Raw genomic sequence first — 20,533 nt, forward strand, 5'->3', positions numbered from 1 at the left:
GAAACTCACCTTCACCTGTGTCTCTTTCCTTCAAATTGGAAACTGGGACAAATGTGTGTTGAGGGCCAGGCTACATCTAAGCAAGGCTGGGTAAAGAGCACATGTAAATTATCACCCCTCACTCATGCTCTGCTGCAGCTTATTTCTGCCTCCTTCAGGGCCCTTGCCAGTCACCTCATATCTCCTAACCACTCTCTTCAGTTGCTGCCATCCACTGTTAGCTGAAGCACACACTGAACATCTTTGCTCTTGCATCCACTTGGGAAATGGGTCTCTCTTTTCCAGGAGCTCGTCTCTTCTTCTCATCCCTGCTGTCTCAGGAGGGGTGTTACACTGGCAGAGCTTAAGGTTTCTGTGTCACATTCCCCTCTGGGGTATTCTTTAGCATGTTCAGAGGCATCCCAAAAAAATAAATTTAATAAAAGGATGACCATGGAAAAATTTCCCTATGTGTAAAGAGCTGAAAAAGTAGTTAAATATACTGCTGTTATGAACTGAAATACACCTATCTGTGAAAAGAAGGTTTCAGCATGTGTGCTAAATAACAGGGTAGCAGGGACCACCTGGAATCATGTTCTGGGCATAACATATAATCTGTGATCATTAGTGTGCCTGGGTGCCACTTAGAGCGATAATAAGCCAAGTGCAGCCCGTGCTACACTCTATCTGCTCCAGCGAAGTAACAAAATCACAGGGTAATAAAGTCAGGTTAAGAGGGACCTCCAGGGGTCATCCAGTCCAAAGCACATCTAATCAGATGGGCTTGTTCAGGGCCATGACCTTCAAGGATGGAGATGCCTCTCTGGGCATCAGTGCTTGGCCATCTTCCTGGTAAACAATTTATTCCTAATACCTAAAGGGAATTTCCTGCCTTCCAACTCTGCCCCTTGTCCTGTTGCTGTGCTCCCTGCAGAGGGTCAGCTCCTGCTTCTGTGTGTCCTCTCGCTGGGAGCTATCCTGGTGCCTGTAAAAAATGACAGACTTCTCATGCCCAGATCTATCAGGTTCTCAGTAAACAGCAGAAACCAGCTGTGGCACACGAGTGCAGAGGATATGCTTGGTGGGAAAGCATTCCCACTGCAGGGACACCAATATCCAAACACTGTCCTGCCACTCAGACACTGGTCAGGACCCAACTTCTTTGACTTTATGACTCACTGGCAAGGATCACTTCTGAACACCGAGTGCCCTGGAAAACTATTTGCCTCTGTGCCTGCCATCTCAGTTAAACAATTTTAAATTCCATTAGATGCTATAGTCTTTTATTTTGAGAACTTTCTAAAATTTTGCAAACTTTTTAGATTGAATTGCATAGGGCCGCATATCCTTAAAATCTATCTGGAGGTTTCCTGCCTTTCCACAGCAACCTGGCTGTGCTTAGCAAAACTTAATTTGATGTGGCGGCCACTTCTGACAGACAAGGGCTGCACCTGTGCTGTTGGCCAGGAGGAATGCACCTCCAGGAAAGTAGGAGATGCACTTCTTCACATTTCCTGCTGAGTTTGTTAAACAGGTTATATCTATTTTTCAAAGATTGTATTACAAACTTTCAGGGAACAACACAGGCTTTTCTCAGCAAAATTAAGACAAGCTGGAAAAAAAGAAGAAAGAAACAATGCATTAGTCACTGTCAAGAAACAAAGTCAGTAATGTCTGACTGCACTGAACAAGAGAGGGAGAGGGGAAAGTTTATTTGCTTGAGGAATGCAATTTTTCACTCCTTTAAAATACTCTGGATTGTCAGTTCCTATTAATTTTTTACTTTTTGTTATGTAATATATGAACTGCATAGCTAAAAATCATTCTTGTCCTGGCAGTTTACAAAAGACACGCAGCAATTTAATTTAATTCCTTTTCCCACCACTTAAGAAAAACAACGATAGCAACCCCAGCAAGGACTGGTGATTATTAACTGATGTTCCCAATCTGATGGATTTTTTTTTTAGGTGAGACAGAAACATTCCTTTGTTTGCTCTGTTTTGAGGAAGAGGATCTGGTTGCTCACTTTTTAGGCGGCACTTTGTTCTGCACGATGCAGAGCACCGTGCAAGCTCCTCACTCACCGTTGTGTTAATCTCCTCTAACGTATGTGCCAGTTTGGGGTGTCCTCCCCAGACTGCCAACAGACCTGACTTTGCCCAGATGATGACATTCTTATGAGCCTGTCCATGTTCCCTACATGTCTGCCTTACTTTTTCAATATTGGGAGTCTCAGGGAAACCCTAGCAAACAAGGAAGCTGTCCTTCAGCCTAAGAAAAATAATGCTGGGGCTTTTTCCTTTTGCACAAGTGCTCCAGGCACCCTGGAAATCATAACATGGCAAAGCCAGCAAAGAGTCTCAAGTTGCCCAACCTATGCATGGTAAAATTACAAGAAAAATTACTCCAGGATGAAGGCATGACGACCCTAGCCTGCTTATCCTGGCTGCAGAACAAATGTTGTTGTCATCTAGTGTTTAACTTATGAGGCAATAATGAGTACTTGTGATTTTGAGTCTGAAAGAGCTAAAATAATATCCTGTATTTCAGACTTGAGAGCAAAACTGTCTCTGAGGGGTTCTTCTGTACATGGCAATGTAATAGAAGTTTGTACATTATAAAAATTCAACTATTTATTAATATTCCAACCTGATTTGTAAAATGTGCATAGTTCAAAAACCTCCGTAGCATGGAGTTGGTCTCTGCTGACTGGAAGCTAGCCAGTATTATTCCAGCCTACAAGAAGGATATGAGGGAAGACCCAGGGAACTACAGACCTGTTAGTCTAACTTCAGTTCCTGGAAAAGTTGCAGAGAAGATCACACTGGGTACTGTCAAAAGGCATTTAAAGAACAATGCAATCCCCAGGCACAGTCAACATGGACTCACAAAGGGAAAATCCTGTTTAACTAATTTCATATCCTTCTATGTTACGGTCATCCACCTAGTGGATGAAGGGAAGGTGGGGGATGGAGCTTTTCTGGATTTAAGTCAGGGTTTTCATAGTGTCCCTTAAAACATTCTTCCACACGAGTTGTCCAGATGTGGGATGAATTGATTTGTGGTGTGCTGGCTGAAGGACAAAGTCCAAAGGGTTGTAGTGGGTCTGCATCTGGATGGTCAGTGGTCACCAGGGGTGTTCCTCACACCTCCTTCCTGCTGGCCAGATCTGTTTAATATCAGCAACCTGGATGCAGGACTTGAACACACCATTAGCTGATGACACCAACCCAGGAGGTGCTGTTGACACTCTTGGGGGACAAAAGGTTTTGCAGAGAGATCTGGATACATTGGAGCATTGGGCTATGATTAATGGAACAAAATTTACCAAGTCCATGTGCTGGATTCTGTACCTAGGACAGAGTAATGCTGGGAACAAGTATAAATTGGGAGAGGAGTGGCTGGAGAGCAGCCCTGCAGAAAGGGTTCTGGGGCTGCTGGTCAGCAGCAGGATCAGTGTGAGTCAGCCAAGTGTCCTGGCAGCTGGAAGGGCAGATCCCATCCCAGGGTGCATCAAATGCAGCACCACCAGCCTGTCAAGAGAGGGGATCATCCCTCTGTATTCAGCACTGGTGCAGCCTCACCCAGAGTGCAGTGTGCAGTGCTGGGCACACAATTTAGGATGGATGTTGAGGTCTTTGAATGCATCAGAAGGAGGGCAGCAGCTGGTGAGAGGGCTGGAAATCATGTCCTGTGAGGAGTGGCTGAGTACTCTGGGCTTGCCTAGTTTGGAGAAAAGGAGGCTGAGGGGTGATCTCATTACACTTTGCAGCTTCCTGAGGAGGGGAAGATGGAGACTGATGTGATGATCTCCCTGGAATCCAGCAATAGGATGTGTGGGAATGGTTGAAAGCTGCAACTGGGAAGGTTCAGACTGGACATTAGGAAGCATTTCTTTACTGAGAGCATGGTCAAACTCTGAAAGAGGCTTCCTAGAGAGGTGGTGGATGCCCCAAGCCTGTCAGTGTTTAAGGGGTATTTGGACATACCCTTAATAACATGCTTTAACTTTGGGTCGGTTCTGAAGTGTCAGGCAGCTGGACTAGATGATCAACACAGGCCCCTTCCAACTGAAATAGCCTATTCTAAACACATACTAATATTTCTCCCCTAAATGCAACTTTTATGCCCAAGAATCAATGAAACCTGCCACAAAAATGAACCACAGGTGTTGTTTTTCTTAAAAAATACATGAGCAGCTTTCTTAAATCCAAGGGAATAAAAAAACCCTGTCCCCAGTCCAAGGGAATAAAACCCCATACTAAGTCAAATGACCCAGCACAAAACTGTGTTATGGTATTGACACGATCAACTTATGAACAGAAGAAAATGGAAACCAGTCCCACAGTGGTCTGCAGAACTTTCAAAAATTCCCAAGTCATAATTTGTCCCAAAATACAGGAACAAAACAAAACAAAACCAACCAACCAAACAAAACCCCAAACCATCCAAAAAACCCTCCACCAAAACAAAGACCGTCTTTCACTCTACTACATAAACTATTAATAGGTAAGAAAGCCAAGTAAGCAAATCCAACGCCAGAGCTATGGTGGCAGGAAGGCAGAGGTTGAAGTGACATGTAGAAATATCTTCATATGGATGTTAAAGTTCCTACCACAACAATAGAGAGAAAAGAGACCGTTGTATCATGGAAAACTGGAAGATGCGTGAGTTAAGATTAAGATAAAGGGACTTGCAGTTGCACAAGAGAAAGAAGCTGAAAAATTATACAGGGGAGAAACACAGCCTCCCAGATCAACATTTTCCAATTGCAGATTCCAGTCAGCATGAAGAAAATGTCACAGGGGAAGAGTATCTTTTGCAACTTCCCTTACTCTTCAGCCTGGGGTGAATGCTCAGCTGTGCACTATGTCATTTTGGGTTTACATCACCAAAGATGAGGTCAGAAGTGCAACATCTTGCTCTGATTTTAGATGAGAAAGATGGTAACAACTGGACTAGTAACATAAAACATTCTCAGAAGCAGCAGTGTCGGGAGATGGAAGGAGGAGCCTTTCCCTGAAGCTAAAGCAAGTCTGGTTCTCACGTACACTGAGGCCACTTTACAGCATTCTGGATAAAACAGGGCTTACAAGGGAATGAACGTATACATTAGCCCTGCTTGAAGGATCCTTATGGGTGGGCAGAGAGTGGGTCTGAGGATGAAATAATTTCATTTGTCCTAAACCGCCTGCATGGGCTTTTCCTGAAGTCCCTGGCAGCAGACAGGTGGCCCTCAGAGAGGCGTAGATCCACACTGCACATGGCAGCCAAGTCCAGCTCTGTTGAAAGCAGCATGGTCTGGGACAGCACAAATGGTTGTTGGACATCACAGGCAGAGGCCGTGGCAGCTTCAGCAGGATTACCCATCCTCAGCCAGGTCTCTCATCAGCCTGCCACTTCTACAGCCTCTGAGAATGGGTGCCTATGCTCTTCAGGAAGACCTTCTTCCTCTCCTTTCCAGACTCAGGAGATCAGACTCAGGTCTAGAGGTGTCCTGGCTATGTTCCTGTCCTTCAACGCTCAGTCCAGCCTTCTGGTTATTGCATGACAGCGTAGAAAACAGTTCTGATGGGCTCTGGCCAAAACTGGCCCAAATGCTACTCCCTGGATTCAACGAGCAAAGCAGTGTTATCAACAAAAGAATGGGTGAGCTTCCCATGTCAAGAAAACACGATAACCCAGGTTTGGATTCGAGTCTCCTACTTTGGACTTAATTAGATCCTAGCTGATAGCTTGGGTTGATCTAATTTACCACCACCAACATAATTCCAGTCTGCAAGATCTCAAAGCACTATGATGTGAGAAAATACTAAAAAATCTTTATTTCCTTTTTCCTTTCTGCCACCACGCCCAATGGGACTTGGATCTGTAGTCTTCCTGGTGTCCCAAAGTGAGCTCTGGCTGCAGCCTGACACCACACTTGTGGTGGCTCGCCTTCTTCATGACCCTGTTTCTTTTTTCTCCTGGGGACAGAAAAAGGCATCTTGGCACAGAGGTGGAATGGAGCTGTAGCATGCCCCATGCCCAGTGCTGGTGTGCAAACAAGCCTCCCGCCTGCTTTCGCCTCTCCCTCTTCCCTGCCAATGCTGCTGTGCGTCACCTGAAAGTCAGAGGGTACTAAGGAGGCAGAGAGCAGGCAGAGCGCCACTGCATCAATAAATGCATTTGTGGACCCCCTTTTATGCTGCTGTAGCATTCACAGATCAACAAACACCCTGTTCCCACTAAGCTCTGACACACATCCAAAGATACACCCAACTCTGAGGTTTTTCTCCTTTTTTTTTTTTTTTTTTTTTTTTTTTTTTTTTTTTTTTAATGTCTGTAAGGTGATTACATCCGGGTTTGTGTCCACACGGCAAAACCAAAGAGCATTCATCAGAAGAATAATGATGCAAATGTGGCTTCTTATCCTCCAGTGATTGCCCATCTGGCAAAAAGGTCTAGAAAATATAACAATAGTTTTGAAATAAATAGGAGGAAAGTAAAGACCGGCAGTGTACTTTCCACATCAATGGCAAATATACTACTGATGTGGAAAGTAAACAGCTTCAAACAAGAGGAGAAACCACTGTGCATAACCCTCCACCTGTGAGCTGCAGGCTCGAATGCCACTGCATGAAAACTGAGGTAGAAAATCCCAAGTTCATCACCTCACATTGCAAAAACAGATATCAAACTCGGTATCATCTGTGGCTGGATAATATCAAGGGTCAGCTGAAATTTAGAGGATTAAAAAACCTTGTGACACGTTTCAAAACCTCACGCCCCTGCAGGAATATGGAGCGCTCACTGTCGGCACACCTGTGTTCTACAAGCATTCCTCAAAGCCACCCTCTTGGCCGGGCTGCTTGTGGGGAGGATGGCGCGGGGGCCATACGGAAAGAAATGCAAACCTGCAGCTGGGGAGGAGATGCTCAGGACGCACCTGTCCCGCTGCTGCCGCCCGCTCCCGGCCCCTGCACGAGCACCTACACAGGGAGGGGAATCTAACCCCAGCTTGCATGTGGCTGTTTGCTCTCGGGTCTGGTTCATTTCGCCAGCCCGGGGAGCACTCGCCGGGCCGTGCTGGGGTCCGCTCGGGGGCCCCGGGGAGATGCCGGGCGGGGCGGGGCGGTCCCGGGGCGATGCCGGGAGCTGCCGGTGCTGATTGGGCTGCCTGGCCGCGGCCGCCGCCCCCGCCCCGCGGCGCTGGGCTCGGCTGGGCTCCGCTCCGCCCGCCGCCCCGCGATCCGCCGCCCCCGGGCTCGCCGGGATCGCCGCGGCTCCGCGCCGCCTGCTGCCGGGCCCATGGCGAGCACGTCGGCGGAGATCATCGCGTTCCTGCTGACCATCTCAGGATGGGTGCTAGTCTCCTCCACGCTGCCCACCGACTACTGGAAGGTGTCCACCATCGATGGCACGGTCATCACCACCGCCACCTTTTGGGCCAACCTCTGGAAGACCTGCGTGACCGACTCCACCGGCGTCTCCAACTGCAAGGACTTCCCATCCATGCTGGCGCTGGACGGTCAGGCTCCCGCCGACCCCTCCCCCGACAGCTCCCTGGTGTCCGCGGTGCTGCTCCGCGGGAGCTCCCGGGGCGCTCCCGGGCCGGGCTCGGCGGGGCGGGCGGGCAGCGCGGGGTTCGGGGTGCGCCGAGCGGGGCCGGGGGGCGGCGGGGGCACGGACGAAGGCGGCTCCCCCGCGGGCTCATGGGCAGGTGCCCCCGTGTCCCCGGGCAGGTGGCGGCGTGCTGCTTATGCACACCTGTGGAAGCGGGGATTTTTCCTCCCAAAACCCCAGCTGAGATTGTATTTGGTGCCCAAGTGTCCCGTTCTGGTCTCTCGTGCTGTCACTACCTGCCTTTTTTTTCCCATCAGAAGAGTGTGTGTGTGTGGATTTGACACAAGAAGAATGCAGGCGAATTTTTCTTGCCGATTTCTTTTCCGACTGTCGTGACATTCCTCTTTTTTATGGTTTTGCCAGCCATGCAACGGTCGGTGGAGAAGAACAAACCCTGGCGTCGTTTTGTTTTAATTAATGTTCCTTTGCTGGTTTTGCTAAGTGGTTATTAACTCAGATGTAATTGCTTCATTGATAAATGACAGTGTAAAAGCTCGGGGCAGTCAGGGATGCAAAGGTATGCAGAAGGGATGCATAGCTTTGCTCAGCTTTAGGACAGTGTTATTTTGAAGCTAAGAGTTTTGCTATAGGGCTTGAAACCAAAGATTGAGTTGGTGCAGCGTTTCGTCCCTGGTTAAGAGGAAACATTTTTGCCCTTTAAGGAAGCTGTACTGGGAAACTGGTTCACTGCAGGAAATCTTTACAACTAAACTTTTAGTTGATAAATCCATGCTGATTATGGCTGATAGAAACAGGAGAAGTGAGTATGGTATCAGTTTATAGCTTCAGGAGAGACTGTAAGGAAAGGGAGGAAAGGCTTCTAAAATTATGGCACCTTTTTAAGTTTTTATAGTTATAAATGGATGCAATATGCAGTGTTCCAGTGGCTTTGATACTCACAAAACATTACGCCTACTGTTCACAGTCTGGCAAGACATTCCCTTTGCACCGGAGTCTGAGAAGGTATTTTGGTGTAAAAGCTCTCTTTCAGAGGAAAGGAAGGTCTGTTAATCTAATCACTAACAGAGATCAATACTAATTGTAACAGGGATTAATACAAACATGATGTTAATACCAATGTCAGAAAACCTTTAACTTCTGTATGTAGAAAGGGCTGAAAGAGGTCAAGATACCAAAAAGAGGTAACACAGGCAACCCATAGGCACCACTCTTGCAGGATGCTTCCCTCAGGAGGAGAAGTGCTGTTCTTGGACCTTCTTTTGACCCAGCCTCATGGAGGTAGAGGGATTTGCCAGTTCTTCCAAAGGGATAGGAGAGCTGGCTGGCCTCTATTGATATCTGTCATTCTGTGTCCAAATGTAGCACCTGAGAGTGTGGTTTCCAGGACTGGGCAAGGAGCAGGGGTCTCTGTGCAGACAAGCACAAAGTGATTGTTGCTGTGAAACCTTTGGATCCCTTGAATCTATTGTTTAGCTGTTCTTTTAGGTATGGGTGAACCTGTTTTCAAAGTAAGAGAAGCAGTTACAAAATATGCAGAACTGGGAACATTTAAATTTTCAAAAAGCAAATGACACTTGACAGCAAGAGCCTTACTCTCCTTTCCTCCACATGCTTGTGCACTGAAACCTTGTGTGTTGGGTAGCATGTTCCACTTGGCCAAAGAATGAGTCTCCAAGGTGCCTTGTGCATCATGGAACAGCCATCAGCTCATTTTGGACAGAAGTGAATCTGAAATGCACCTCTGGAAGGGCCCTGTCCCAGTCCTGCCCAGGCTGTTTATCAGTAGTGGAAAGTTCTTGGCTTCAGTGTTTCTCAACAGCATCTTTAAATGCTGTGGGGCCAGATTCTGGTACCCAGGCACAACATGAATGAAAGGCAGGCTGGAGGGAGAGTGAGTACCCCCCCAGCACAGACCAGGCAAGCTGGGCAGAGGGGCAACTGCTACAGTCAGGGGTGCTGTCAGTAGGTAGCCTAGCCCAGCCTCCCTTCCTTGTGGTTGCAGGCTCTGCAGAGAACCTGTCAGCAGCTGACTGTGGGTGTGGATGTCCCCTCTTCACCCTAACCCTTCCCCTGTGGGGCAGTGCACTTCAGGACTGCAGTGTGTCATCGGTGCCTTAAAGAATTTGTGTCTCAACAAATAGACAAATCTGCCTTAGCCCTTGTGTAGCCTCTTCCTTCCCTCTTCTTCCTCTTTGTCCAGACTTACCTGTCTAAGGTGGATCCCATTCCCAGTGACTGGGAACGTGCTGAATCCACCCTCAGTGAGGGACTCAGAAGACACAGACAGAACTTCCAGCTCTCACCGAAGTGTTTGTGAGCAGAAACAATTCCCCTGTAGAGATACATGTAGTGACAATATGTTGCCCTCCTCAAAATGATAGAGCATGACTTGAAAATTCCTAAAAATATTTCCGCTGTGCCAGGGAAATGTGGCTCTGCTCCACTCCTTCATTGTACAGATGGAGAGCATTTACCTCTCACAGCAGTTCCTGTTCTACAGATTTTATTTTTTTTTGTCAAATCAGAAACCTCTAAGTAAGTTGGACTTCTTATCCCGAGAGACTGCTCAGGTCTTCCAGGGTATCAGAGACAAAATGAGAGGGAAAGAAATCAGGGTGTGACTGTGCTTTGAGGAACCTGGCCTGTGTGAGGTGTCCCTGCCCATGGCAGGGGATGGGAACCAGATGACCTCTGAGGCCCCTCCCTACCCAAACCTCGATGACTCTATAATTCTACACCAGTTGCTGGAGTTCTCTTGTGGAGTGCAGAAGTTCTTCCTTCTTCAGGAGCAATGTCATAGTTAATGTCAGGGGTGCTCAGAAGATGCTCTTTGCCCTTGTTTTGGTTTCCATCATGGAGTGGGTTTGGACTGCCCTCCCCATCTTGCTGTGGGATGGCACAGCAGCGGGGCTGCCCTGGTGACTTTCAGGCAATCACTCCACATGAACGGCTTCCAGAGAAAATTGCTTGTGGTCCCCTTCCACCTTTATGCATTCCTATAGAAGAAATCAATTTGGCCAGCCCTCATTAAGTGCTGAGCCCCACATTCTGTATGCAAGCAAAAATGCTCTTCCTGTCTGTGGGGCTGAGAGTCATTCTGGGTCTACTTTTTGTGCCACTGGTCATAGGTGGAAATTTACTGATGAAACCACCTGCCCAAAAGAAGACATATCAGTTTCCATGTTTCCAACAGGGGATCTGATGACCTTTTGCAAGAACAGAGCTGAACAAAAATTCAATTATGAGCTAAAAGAGGGTGTTAGAGCTTAGAAAGACATACAAAAGCAATGGGTGTGTACTTCTGGAAGGAATCCATGCTGTATCCGTAAGGCAACCTCTTACACTTCACGTGATGCGGGCTGCAAAATGCCACCAGAGGCATTTATTGTGAAAGTGGCAGTCCCCAGAACTTTGTATATATTTTTTTTTCTGTAGTGTCATATGATATGAATATGTGAATGCCTTCTAACTTTTTGTAAGTATGAGGCAAGTATAAGAGCAGTGAGGCAAGAAAGATGAAGCTCTAACAAGATTAATTTGAATGCAAGACAAAACACATTTGTTTGAAACAAAAAAAAAAAACAAACCCACCTTGAAATAGGTTTCTCTTGGAATGCTGCTAAACATGACCTTATGAGTAATGCATGTTTTTCTGCTTGTCTGTTTAAAACACATGGCTTTTTGCTGCTTGAAGGCTTCATTTGTGTGTTTGGTATGTACATGACAATTTTCCTGCAGGAGCTGGTGCAAAACAGAAAATACATTTGGAAAAGGACAGGTTTTAGTCTTGAGTGGAGAACTGTGAAAAAATAGGCAGCTCTCTTTTACACTCCTCATTATCATAGAATCACAGAATGTTTGGGGTTGGAAGGGACATTAAAGATCATCTAGTTCTAACCTGCCTACCATGGGGAGGAACACCTCCTACTAATAAAGCTTGCTCAAAGCTGCATCCAAACTTCAACACTTCCAGGGAGGGGACATCCACAGCTTCTCTGGGTAACCTGTTCCAGTGTCTCACCATCCTCACAGTAAAGAATTTCTTCCCAACATCTAACCTAAATCTGCCCTTTTCCAGTTTAAAGACGTTTCCCCTTGTCCTGTCACTACACACTCTTGTAAAATGTCCTTTTCCAGCTTTCCTGTAGGCCCACTTTAGGTTCTGGAAGGCTGTTGTAAGGTGTCCCCAGATCCTTTTCTTCTTCAAGCTGAACAAGCCCTATAAGTCTTGGTGACCAGTATAATCTTGCTTTCTTGAAAGCAAAAATAGAGGTTTAGTTCCTCTTACAGCCAAATGTTACACAGAGTTGGAATCTAGGATCTAAGTAATAGGAAGTTAGATTTGGTGAAAAGGTTGATTTCAACCTTTCATGCTTCCTAATGCTCCAGTCAACCTAGTGGGACTACTAGAGCCTTCTGCTTTTCCACTGGTGTACTGGTGTATATTGTGATTTTTTTTCCTCTCTATTTTGTTTTAAAAATGTGTGCCAGTTGGCTGATTGCTCTGGTGAACTGAAACAAGCTCTGCTATAGCTGGCCTGCCCAATTCGGTGAATTATTTAGTGAGAAAGGTTATTCATTCAGCAGAACTGAGCAGTCCTCCAGTTCATGCTGTTTATAATTGAAAATGATTTCTGAGTGAGTTAATTATTTCTTGCTGTCTCACTACCCTCTACCTATTTTAAAACTGTGTATTGACCTTCAGGAAAAACTGAATTTCAGCCCTGTGGTTACTAGCAAATGCTGGATATTTTAGTTGGGGTGAATATTTACTGGTTTTCCTAGGAGGTTCAGACATAAATAAAAGTTTAGAGGACCTCCGGGTAAACATGTTCATGGTTCAGCACTTTAATGTGTCAATTAGCTAACTAACACTGTCAATAAATTGGACCTGTCAAAAATAATAGCTTCCTTTCCAGTCTTCATCTCGTGCTTTACCTGTCTGCTACAAGAAATGCATTACACACCTCCTAAAGCAGCATAAGCCAATTTTCCCATGCCTATAGCAAAAATTAACAAAGCAAGGCTGCTGTCTTCAAACCTGAGTCTTGTGTAAATCATTCTCTCTTACATTCCAACATGTGAGCCGTATGACAGTCACACTTATTTCACTGACTGTGTGTTTCTTGAGCAGGTGGGCTACAGAAGCATGTTGCAAATGAAAGAAGCCCATCTGTGTGCCAGCAGATGTAGATAAAAGCCAGTAGGTTGTGTTCACAGATGGGCAGCACAGCTCCCAGGTTCAGCAGGCCTGCTAAAACGGAGTATTGTGTGCTACAAATTGCTTTGTTGCTCGAAGCTGTGAATCAGTGGGGGATTTAAAACATTGTTCAAGCATGGGGTGGTCATCCTAGAGCTGATACACCTTCAGCAGTGGCTAAAGGAGGTGGCAGTAAGGATAGCAGAAGGTGGCCAAGTGTCTGTGGTGGCCATCTGCATCTCAAAGCCCTGCCAGCCAGACACGGATTTCTCTGTCAGGAACGTGTCCAGTCTCTTCTTTTAGTCTCTGTAAATCCTTAGTGTCCACACATCCTGTAGAAAGTAGTTCCACATCTTCATTTCTCAAACAAGCACACCTTTTGTTTTGAATCTGCTGCCTTCTGTTTTCATCAGATGTCCTCTAGTTCCTGCTTCAATATATTGTTTTCTTACATATTGAAACTTTCATGCAGGGTTTGGTGGGGCTTTTTTGTTTGTTTATTATTACATAAAATTTGGTGTAATAGGCAATAACAATGTGGTTTAGCTCTCAACATTTCCACCCGCTGGAGATCAAAGTGAAAAGAATGAATACCCTAATAGTGGGAGTTCATTTTCATTTTAAATGAGATGTAACAACAGGTTATGAAGAAAAACATCTTGTGATGGTTATTCAGCTGTGTAAGATTGCAGCGTTCCACCCCGTAAGCAGCGATATGAGATGATCACAGTCTTTCAATTACAAGGTATTCTCGGAAGGGAGAAGAGGCCAAGCAGCCCATTGTCCCGTTGAAGGGTCCTGCCCTGGGAGGTCCCTCTGGGAGCAGTTTCGGGCAGCACAGCCAAATTGTTTGTGGCTGAAGCCAGGTGCAAGCTGCTTGTCCAGATTTAAGTATAGCAGTGATTTTCTTTATCCCCAGGGACCACTGCTGTCCATGGAGCTGATTGCATGGCTGACTTCCTTGTAGCATGAGGGCCTTCTGGGCGATCCAAACCAAATCAGTGGCACATCCAGGCAGGCCCAGGACCCCAGGCAGGGTCACTGCTGCCAGCCTCACTGGCAGTCATATTGTACTTGTGACACACACGCACAACGGAGCTGGTGTAAGGCTTGCTTTTTTTGGCTCTGTAACCTGTGACAGGCCCTGATCAGACCCAGTGGAGTTGCTTTTCAAAACCTCATGGGTACAGCCTCTTGCAGATGCTATACCCAGTGCCACAGGATAATGTTTTGGAGCTCTGAGTGCCACAGTATGATTTTTACAAGCTGGGCATGGGTGATGATACCCTGTGAAGGCACATATCACCTAGAAGAACACACTCAGTGGTAAAGTGATACTGTTCCAGCCAAAGTCTGATTCCATTTGCAATAGTGAGTGCCTGATGCTGCACAGAGGGAGGAAAAGTATAGCAAAGCTTCTCGTGGTCTCATATTAGCCTTGCTCTTTCTCTCACAGGTTACATCCAAGCCTGCAGAGGATTGATGATCTCTGCTGTCTGCCTGGGCTTCTTCGGTGCTGTTTTTGGACTGGTTGGGATGAAATGTACAAAAGTCGGAGGCTCCGATCAGACTAAAGCAAAAATAGCTTGTTTATCTGGACTGATGTTCATACTCTCTGGTAAATATACTTTATTTCTATCAGATTGCATATTTGAAGTCATACCGGAGCCGCTTCTTTTCTGCAGAAAGCTGTGCACAATCCTCCATGACTTCGTTGCCTTCAGGGTCAGGCCCAAAGCTCTGCTGCCAGCTCCACTGAATGGTTTGTCTTATGCTTTTCAGGGTTGTGCTCTATGACTAGTTGTTCCCTGTATGCAAACAGGATTACGTCTGAGTTCTTTGACCCTTCTTTTGTTGCACAAAAGTAAGTACTTTCCTATACTCATAAATCTTTCAAACAAGTAGACCTTACGTTTGCTACAGCGCATCAGAGCCTGTTCAGACAGAGAGCAGCTGCTTTTCCCTTTGGCCAGAGGAGGAGAGTGGGCTGCAGTTTTACTTAATCACAGTTTGTGACTGGAGCATCCAGGTGCTGAAATCCGACGAACAAGCACTGTGCTGCACAGTGAGAGCTCTGCACTCCCTGTGCCCAGCTGTACTGTGGCTGGCAGGGCAGCTGGGGTTAACTGGGAGTGAAACCTGCCTGGATGCCAGAGGTGCAACAAAAGGATTGCGTAAGAGAGAGGGGCTCATTAGGTGCATCACTCGATAGAGAAGGGAGAAAAGTATTTCCTTGAGCCTTTGACAGAAAGTGGCTTCTATAAAGGTGTCAAGCACTGAGAAATCTTGATTCTTCTTGAGGAGAGGTTTCTGCAGGCTCGGTAGAATTTTGTCAACAAATCTAGGTGGCTGAAATTTGGATCAAAAACCTTATCATAACCCATGTTTTTATAAGCACTAACAAAAATGCTTTGCCTATACTTGTAATTAAACTTGAGAGAGTAATTATTTATAGAATTTTAGGATCCATACCAGAGCATCCCTAAAGACTCCCTTTAAAGCTGTGCAAATTCTCAGGACCTCCAAAAGCAGCAATTCACAAACCAACGCTTGGATTTTGGATTGACATCTTAACTACCAAGTCTGAAAATGCTGGCTGTAAATTATAGGATCATAGACTTTCCTGTTTTGCCTTCATACATGATGTAAACTCTTTTTAAAAGGCAATTCTTTTTAAAAAGCTGTTTTTAAAGTTTTCTTGGCAGTGATTCCAGAATATGTCAGACATTGGGTATACATTTCCCTGAGACCCAAGTAAGGGATCAGTAAGGAACCCTGAGCCTTTATGTTTCACTTTGACAGAAAGAAAACAGTCTGAATAAATAACACTAAAAAGATCTACATTTGCAGTAGGGTTGACACTGTTTTCCTGTCTTGAAATAATATTAGTTTTCTCCATACAGTCTTGTATTACTTTTCTCCATAATTCCCCTATAGTTTCTGCTTGTTTGATGCAGTGAAGACAGGGTTGAAAGGCCTCCAAGAGAAAGAAGGATGTGAGGTTCTTTGAAGAAAATGGAGCCTGGCTATATAGACAGAAGTTAATTATTCATCAGGCTTACTGTTCTTAGTGAAAAGTACCATGGTTGCCAGAAGTCCTTTTCCTACACTGTATTCCTGTGAAAGAGTAGGCAGACCTCACAGTGGAATTTTACTGTGAAGAAATGAGAAATCCATTTTAAATGTTGAAATAATAGTAGTAAAATGTCCTCTCCAGAAATTACCTTTTTTGTGGACAACTAGCATAGCTCAGCTGTAGGCAGACATAATCATGACTGCAAAGATAAAGGCAGAGAGGAAATCCTGAAATTTTAATTTGAATTGTGCACAATGCACATAGCTCATGCAGTGATCTTGCATCAGACTGAGCTAATGGTGGCATTCAGCTCCTTCCTCTCTCAACCAATGTAAAATTTCCATTTTGTTGCCATCTCCAAACCCTTACTTTGTTATGTGTATTGTATGTTGCAGACTCATTTAATACGTTTGCTGGTATATTGTGGAAATTTGGAATTGTCTCTTCACTGAGAGAGGGTTTCAACCTTTTGCCTTTTACTGGACATTTCTCTCCTGAAGTTATTCTAGAAGTGTCAAAGACAGGCTTGAGACAGTGATAGTGGGAAACAAATGACACAACATGTTCAGATGATACCTTGTGTCAGACATCAGAATTTCCCTCCAGCCTTCTTTATTATTTTTAATTGAAAAAAACTCTAACTCTTATAGTCTTTATAATTTTCTCCCTTGCCACAGTTTGAACTCATATAACCATGATCATACTTATTGATAAATGGGATTGTTTATCCAAATTACCTGACTAACTTTCCATATAGACATCGATACGCAATTGAAAATCTTGAGTTTTCCTCCTAAGTACCAGTTTGAATCAGAAAGGTTGTTTTCTCTGTTTGAAGATGAGGATGAAAGACCAATCAGGACAGCTCTGCAACTCATTAACCTGGTGGTGTGGCAGTCACCCAAAAGGGCCATGCATGAAATCTGTTTAATCATGGTATAGTAACATATGTTGCTTCAAAAGGTCAAACAACCCCAACTAAAAAGGCTGAACCCCACGTCTCTTGTCCCAACTAGTAGGTAACACTCAGGTACCCCCTTTCTATCCATTCTATCAAATGTGGTCATGATTTGTTTTCTGTACAATTGAAGAGTTCCAGGAAGGGAAGACCTTGATCTCCTTAAATCCCTCAGCCTCTGGTCAACCATTTCATATTGTTAGATAAAAATATGGAAACTTGTGTTTCCCTCTTTCTAGGCAAATGGTCTTGGTAAATAAGTTGTTACTGCAACAGCCTTCCTGGATCTTGGTCTGATTCAGCTCTGTTCTCCAGCACTGTGGTGATCTGCATCGACTTCTGTGGGGAACCTAACCCTGGTCCTCGTACCTTAGGTGTGCTCTGGCAGTCCTGTAGGGATGGAGGGATCACCAGGAGGGGCCTCATCTCACATCTGAGCTAGTCCCCTTGATCTGCTTTTAGGTCAATGAAAGAGGTGCCTTGAAAGTGTTTGAGAAGTGCACTTTGTGTGTATTTCTTGCATGTTGACTATAATGGGATCCTAGGTGATGAGCTCTGATGTAGATCTCCTAATCAGAGAACCTCCTGTCCTTGGAGAGACAGAAATCTCCTGGAGTCATGTGAAAACCGTAGCAAGGAGGTTGGAAATGTGATCATAAGTAGAACTAAAATTTGACAGGTTTGGCAGATTTTGAAGTGAAAGGTGACTGGGTTGAGTGTTTTCCAGGGTGAAAGGAGCTATGGTTCCCAGCAGTTTAAATTGAGGGCTGGGTCCGTAAGCCCCATGCTGGTGCTGAGGAAGGGTTTGGAGACAGAGTCAGTTTATTTCAGCTAGAGCCTGGTGTCTCCAGAGAGGGAGCCTGAACAAAGAAATCCCTGTGTCTTTATCCCCTCACAGTCTGGGCACCTGATCCTCATGTGCTCTTCACAACCTTGCATGTGCCTCTTGGTCCAGTGATGATTTATGGTCTGGGGGTCTTCTAACACCTCACTGGGTTCTTTTTGAGTGCCTCTGCAGTGCTGTTTTGTAAAGATACAAGTTTTTCAGAACAGCTGACAGGTATTTTCAGTTAGATATTTTGGTAATGTGGAATTAGGGCCTGTGCACATGGAAATGTTCAGAACTAGCTGAGAAGTGCAACTACACGAGGCTTTTATTTGGCTGCCTCACCACAGTTTACAACACATCAATTTAGTACCAACTGCTTGAACAGCACAGACTCCTGGTTGCTAATTGTGGCTGAATGGGGAACAGGGGCCTGTGTTTCCATGTAGGGTCCCAGAAGTCTGGAGGAGGTAAAGATCTCATTAAGGGGAAACTGCAGCAGAGAAAGAGCAAGAGACACACAAGTGTGTTCTAAAGGTGAGGAATAGGAGACTCTGGAGACTGTTGGGCTGCTGCCTAATGCAGGTCATCGTAAAAGTGCTCCAAGAGTGGTACTCAGGCAAAGAGTTGGGGAATGGAGCAGGCAAGGAACATCCATGGTTTGCTGCTTGTCTGGAAGCTTCAGCTTTGAGGGGAAAGAAAATAATTCCTCCCAATGCCCTTCTTTCCCTTCATTTACTACCATTGCCTTAGAAAGGTGGACTTTGTGGGATATTAGTGATGCTTCTAAAGCACCACTGTCTCCTCTCAGAGACAAAGGGAGCAGCTCCTGGCAGCAAAGAGTTTGTGGCTGGTCCAGGCAGCAGAGGGGACCCTTGCTGTGACTGGGAGCTGTGCACATGGATGTGCTGGGGAGCAGTTCCTTCCAGATAGAATCCAGCCAAGGGGACTAGAGGAGAAAGATGCTGGAACATGCACCTGTGTGTGCAAATGCTTATACCAGACACACCTGTGTATGTACATGCATACATTGCACATATGAGCATGTATATTGCATATGCATATTATGCATATGTACACACCCTCATGCTTTAAGCAGGCTGGTGTGTGGATGACAAGGGAGTCAGACAGATCCTGAGAGCCAGAGGGGAAACTTAAGGAGAGCTGTAGGCAGAATTTGTTGTCTCTGGCCCAGCAAAAGCCCCAGTCCAGTTTGGTTTGGGAGCCAACAGGAACAAAACTGAAATGGAGGAGCTGGCGCTGTCAACAGGCCAAAGAATGGCGTAACCCCACAGCAAAGCAATCCAGGAGATGCACCAAGGCCAGGCCTTTCCCTAACACTAACCTCAACCCCTAACCCTGGCTGAGCAGGGAGAGAAGCATTGCTCAAGGGTACTGCAGAGACAGAGTTTGCTCCCTGAGTCAGACAGAAAGCACAACAAGAACGTGGGTGAATGGCAGAGCTGCTGATTTTGTGGTGAATAAAATATGTGTCAATGCAAAGTTATTACAGAAAAATATAATAGTTAGTTATTTTATTCTGGAAATAACTCTGTTAAATCCATGCTCTTTTTTATTAAATACATTTATTGACTTCTTGTAGGTATGAATTAGGAGCAGCTTTGTTCATTGGATGGGCTGGAGCTTCACTCTGCATAATTGGTGGCATTATATTCTGCTTCTCAATAGCTGAAAACAGTAATTCTGCAAGGTAAAATACAAGTTGTACTTACTGAAAGAAATCAATACCTCTGCATTATTACCTGCTATATGCATGCAGTTTGATTACTGTTCCAAAACACTTTGTAATGAGATCTCAAAATCTCAAAAAGATTGTGTGGATAAAAGAAAATAAGGGGATTTAAGGATAATGCTCTGTCCACCATCAATATAGTTAGGAAAAGCTATTGATTCAGAACAAATACTTGTGAGATATATATATATTTCATAAATTTACTACAGCTGCAAAGCACTGCATTCACTGATGTAGGAAAAGTGGTCAAGTGGCTTTACAGGCATGAATAGGCAAGTGTCTTTGATCTCAAATCATCAGATCAAAAGTGAGTGGTGGTGGCAGTGAGACCTCCAGAATCTGAAGAGGGGTGATAACATAGAGGAACAGCTGTAGGGAGCAACTATTCACCTAGGATCTGCCTCACTTTAAATTATTTCATGATTAGGCCATAATTCACTTAGCTGTGAATGAGGGATATGTGTTACAGAAAAGTGTAAAGACAGATGCAAAGACAGCTGGAGTGGCAATGTTTAACTAGAATGGGACCACACAGAGTAGGAACGTGCCCCCTCCACTGAAATTTGCAGGTACATTCCCATACATGTCTTCTAGCTTTATTAGCACAATGCCTGGATGCAGAGATGTCACCTGTGTGTGGGACGAGCTGTAAATGGTTGTTTTTTTCTCTTCAGGAGGGGGTATGCCTATAATGGAGCCACATCTGTGATGTCTTCCCGTACAAAGGTCCACAACAGTGTCCCTGACAAAACCCCACCCAAGCACTTTGACAAGAACGCTTATGTTTAGTTGCACTCTTGGAAGACTCAAGGCGTTTTTAAACGTGATTTTGTACGTTTCATTCAGAGTGATTCCCCCAACCCCAATGTACCTAACCACTAAGACAATGACTTTAAAAAATATTAACTTGCAGCTTTTTACATATTGATGTAAATTTTATTATATAATATTTTAAGAATGATGTTGGTATTGTAAAGTTTGTACCTGGCAATCATGAGCTGATGTTGCATTCTTGAGAAAAAAATAAATGAGGTATTTACTAATTCAGTTTGTCATGTCAGCTGCTTATGGGAATGGCATCACACACATCTATTGGCATACTGCAGTTCAAAAATTCAGCTAGTGGTGTTTCTTTGTCTGTCCATGGAAATGTGATGACTTTTGAGGGAGTATTT

The 20,533-nt window shown here is 45.0% G+C and overlaps 1 protein-coding gene and 1 long non-coding RNA gene across 3 annotated transcripts in view; one reads left to right on the forward strand and one right to left on the reverse strand.

Moving 5' to 3' along the window:
- The window catches only part of CLDN10 (claudin 10), a 53,168-nt gene extending 32,767 nt beyond the window's left edge, over nt 1-20,401 (forward strand). Inside the window, exons 1-5 of one of the 2 annotated variants that reach the window (XM_063392314.1) lie at nt 7,131-7,489; nt 14,202-14,363; nt 14,528-14,609; nt 19,209-19,316; nt 20,033-20,401. In XM_063392314.1, the coding sequence (XP_063248384.1) occupies nt 7,270-7,489; nt 14,202-14,363; nt 14,528-14,609; nt 19,209-19,316; nt 20,033-20,147 (687 nt within the window). In that variant the 5' untranslated portion in view covers nt 7,131-7,269 and the 3' untranslated portion in view covers nt 20,148-20,401. Of the gene's footprint in view, nt 1-7,130; nt 7,490-14,201; nt 14,364-14,527; nt 14,610-19,208; nt 19,317-20,032 lie in introns of those variants that run through there. The other variant, XM_063392315.1, reaches the window with a different exon arrangement.
- Nucleotides 6,248-7,047, reverse strand: LOC134548029 (uncharacterized). The gene is made up of 2 exons (XR_010079686.1): nt 6,908-7,047; nt 6,248-6,422 (listed from the first exon to the last, which is right to left on the reverse strand). It is a non-coding gene; the product is annotated as an uncharacterized LOC134548029 (long non-coding RNA).
- Nucleotides 20,402-20,533: the final 132 nt, after the last annotated feature.

The sequence above is a fragment of the Prinia subflava genome, chromosome 3, assembly GCF_021018805.1.
Source record: "Prinia subflava isolate CZ2003 ecotype Zambia chromosome 3, Cam_Psub_1.2, whole genome shotgun sequence".
In the NCBI taxonomy this organism is placed as follows: domain Eukaryota; kingdom Metazoa; phylum Chordata; class Aves; order Passeriformes; family Cisticolidae; genus Prinia; species Prinia subflava.